Below are 2,565 nucleotides of genomic sequence, written 5' to 3'. Positions count from 1 at the left end.
GTGCAGCGGCATGGAGCACTGCGCCGCGTTGAGCACGAACAGCTCGCTCCAGGTGAGGCGGAGCAGGGACACCTGGTCGGTGATCTGCAGATCCGGGAAGAAGGGGATGTTGCGGGCCCACTCGACGGCGCTGAAGAGCAGGCGCGCGGCCAGCTCGCAGATGTTCTCGATGCCCATGATGTTGTTGGGCTGCATGCACTGGCTGCCATAGCGCGAGGTGGGGTAGGGCTCCGCGCGCAGCAGCAGAGAGATGTAGCCCGACAGGTAACAGTGGCCGTTGAGGGGGTCCCCGTTGGTGAGCGCGTACTGGCCTGGATTGGGTTGGGTTGGAGGCATTCTTCCTCGCTGAACCGCTGACAAAAAGAAAGAGAGAAAAGAGGCAATGTGCATCCAGGGGGCTTGCGGACATAGCCGCGCTGCAGAGCACCCGACACAATGCGGAGGCTCTTCCCACAGTCATACGCTCCCGGCGCGTTTCCTCTTGCGCTCGCTCTTACGGCCTGCACCAGCAGGAAACCTGGGGTGAGGCCCTCTTGCTCCGCCGGTCCATCGCCTGCGCACCTGGTCACCCCAGCCCCGCCAGAACTAGGCCTGACTTCAGGGCCCCCAGACCCCGCAAGCCCAAGAAAGTCCCACCCAACCCCTCTACCACCAAGGAGTAGCACGCAGATCAATGAAATCCCACTCACCCCCTCCAGAGTGAAACAAATCAGTGTAGAAAACAAACAGGAGGAACCAGAGAAAGGTTGTGGTTCTAGGCAAATGCCTAGCTGCCTCTTCATTTGCAAGCAAGCAACATTTTGCTCAAAATGCTCTCATATTCTCTAAAAATGCCATAGAATTACCCTTAAAATAGATACAAGTTACATATGCTACTAATCACTTACAACTTTTCAATAGAAAACAAGTATCCTGCTTCCCTCCCCTCTCCTCTCCTCCCCATCGCCCCACACAAAGTTCTCGCTGTTAAAAGCAACAGAAAATTGAAAAATTTCAAAAAAAAGTTGAACTTACAGTAGCCAAACATTATGGAAAAAAGTAGGAAATATAATTAATGTCTGTCCTGCGTGGTGCCACTGCAACCTGCAGCCAGCTTTTGCCCAGTGAATGCACGAGCTTGCAACTGCAAAAACACTGGATTCATTAACCATCTGAATGCAAAACGTAAGCATGCTTTGAGTTCTTAAAGCTGACCAAAGTTTTTTTTTTTTAATGTGTATGTTTTACTTCAACAGTGCCAGCGTTTTAAATTGCCGTGTAAACAAAGACAACTCTAGGAAAAGTTAGGGCTACTGAACTCTCCCCCCCAACAAATTAATGTAGATATGTCCATGTACACGTAGCTGTCTTATTTCAGGTTGTGCACTGTTTTCTTAAGTTTGCTTTGATTCCATTTTTAATGCAAGTCCCAATGCAATTTCAGCTCTTGAAACATAATGGCTAGAATACTTTTTTCTAATTATAGTTTTGAACTTGGCAGTTATTTTTCAATTAAATGACAGCACAATTCAAAGTTGTTGTTTTTTCTCCCCCCTCCCCCCAGATGCCTACAAAATCTTCCTGGAGCTAGAAATGAAGTCGTCATATTTGCCTGCTCTTTGAGATCTGAAGGAATTCAATTTCTTTTCCTGTGGCATATAAAATATAATTTTAAAGTCAATTACAAGAAGGAGTAATCTGCATTCTGCAAAATTGACTGGTTCGCTAATTTGACTATAAGACATCTTTAATGATTGTCAGGAGATAAACTTTAACTGTAAATGGCTAAATATATTTATAAGAAAAGTGCTGCATCTCTTGCCACATGAACATGAAGCATATCTAAATACAACATCAAAAGTTGCGTTAAAAGAAACCAAAGCCATACAACACAGGGATTAAATGATGTGGAAGCTCATGCCAGCTGCAGTGTATCTATGCATTATAGCCAAATCAGAAGGTTCGGTAAATGCCGTTGTAAATTGTAATTTGTATGCAGTATTTAAGCAGAGGGTGGAGTTTGATGAAGAAATAAAATGAGTATCATGCTTTTTTTTTTTAAAAAAATGACACAACTATGAAAGCACGGCTCAGTCACAAACTTTCCTTTCAAAGTAGAGGGGTGAAAACAAGGCCACAGCTCCGGAGGAGGCGGCCCAGCTCCATGAAGAGGAGAGGGGACCAGTGATCAGGCCAGAAGCCCCCCCTCCCCTAATTAGACCTACAAGTGCAATAAATCTCACTCCTCTTTTTCCATGCTAAGCTTCCAAAAGGATGATGCAGCAATGAATCTACTCAGGGTACTCCAGTCCCCAACCCTCCCCCATTTCAAATAAAGGGAAGGAAAAGATGGAGGGGAAAGTGAGATGCAAAAACACAGACACAGAGTTTTCTGGGGGAAGTAAGCACCCTCCCCAAGTTCATGCCAGCACAGCGCAAGCATCCTCACGCACACGCGGGAAAGAGACACACATCGAGCACATCCAAGACAGAGGAAGAAGGGGATTTTAAGCCACAGCTCACGATCCAGGGACACAATCCCGAGCAGGCAGCGAGAGGGATGGAGGAGCCAGGGAGACGAGCGCA

General features: G+C 46.7%; 1 protein-coding gene across 1 annotated transcript in view; it reads right to left on the bottom strand.

Moving 5' to 3' along the window:
• NR2F1 (nuclear receptor subfamily 2, group F, member 1) overlaps positions 1-2,565 on the bottom strand; it is a 9,186-nt gene that overhangs the window by 6,166 nt on the left and 455 nt on the right. Inside the window, exon 2 of the mRNA XM_005871538.2 lies at positions 5-353. Within this exon, the coding sequence (XP_005871600.1) occupies positions 5-353 (349 nt within the window). The remainder of the gene's footprint in view (positions 1-4; positions 354-2,565) is intronic.

Source organism: Myotis brandtii, unplaced genomic scaffold, assembly GCF_000412655.1.
Source record: "Myotis brandtii unplaced genomic scaffold, ASM41265v1 scaffold344, whole genome shotgun sequence".
Lineage (NCBI taxonomy): Eukaryota > Metazoa > Chordata > Mammalia > Chiroptera > Vespertilionidae > Myotis > Myotis brandtii.
Note: the sequence above shows the minus strand (reverse complement) of the source record. Positions and strands in the feature narration are given on the sequence as shown.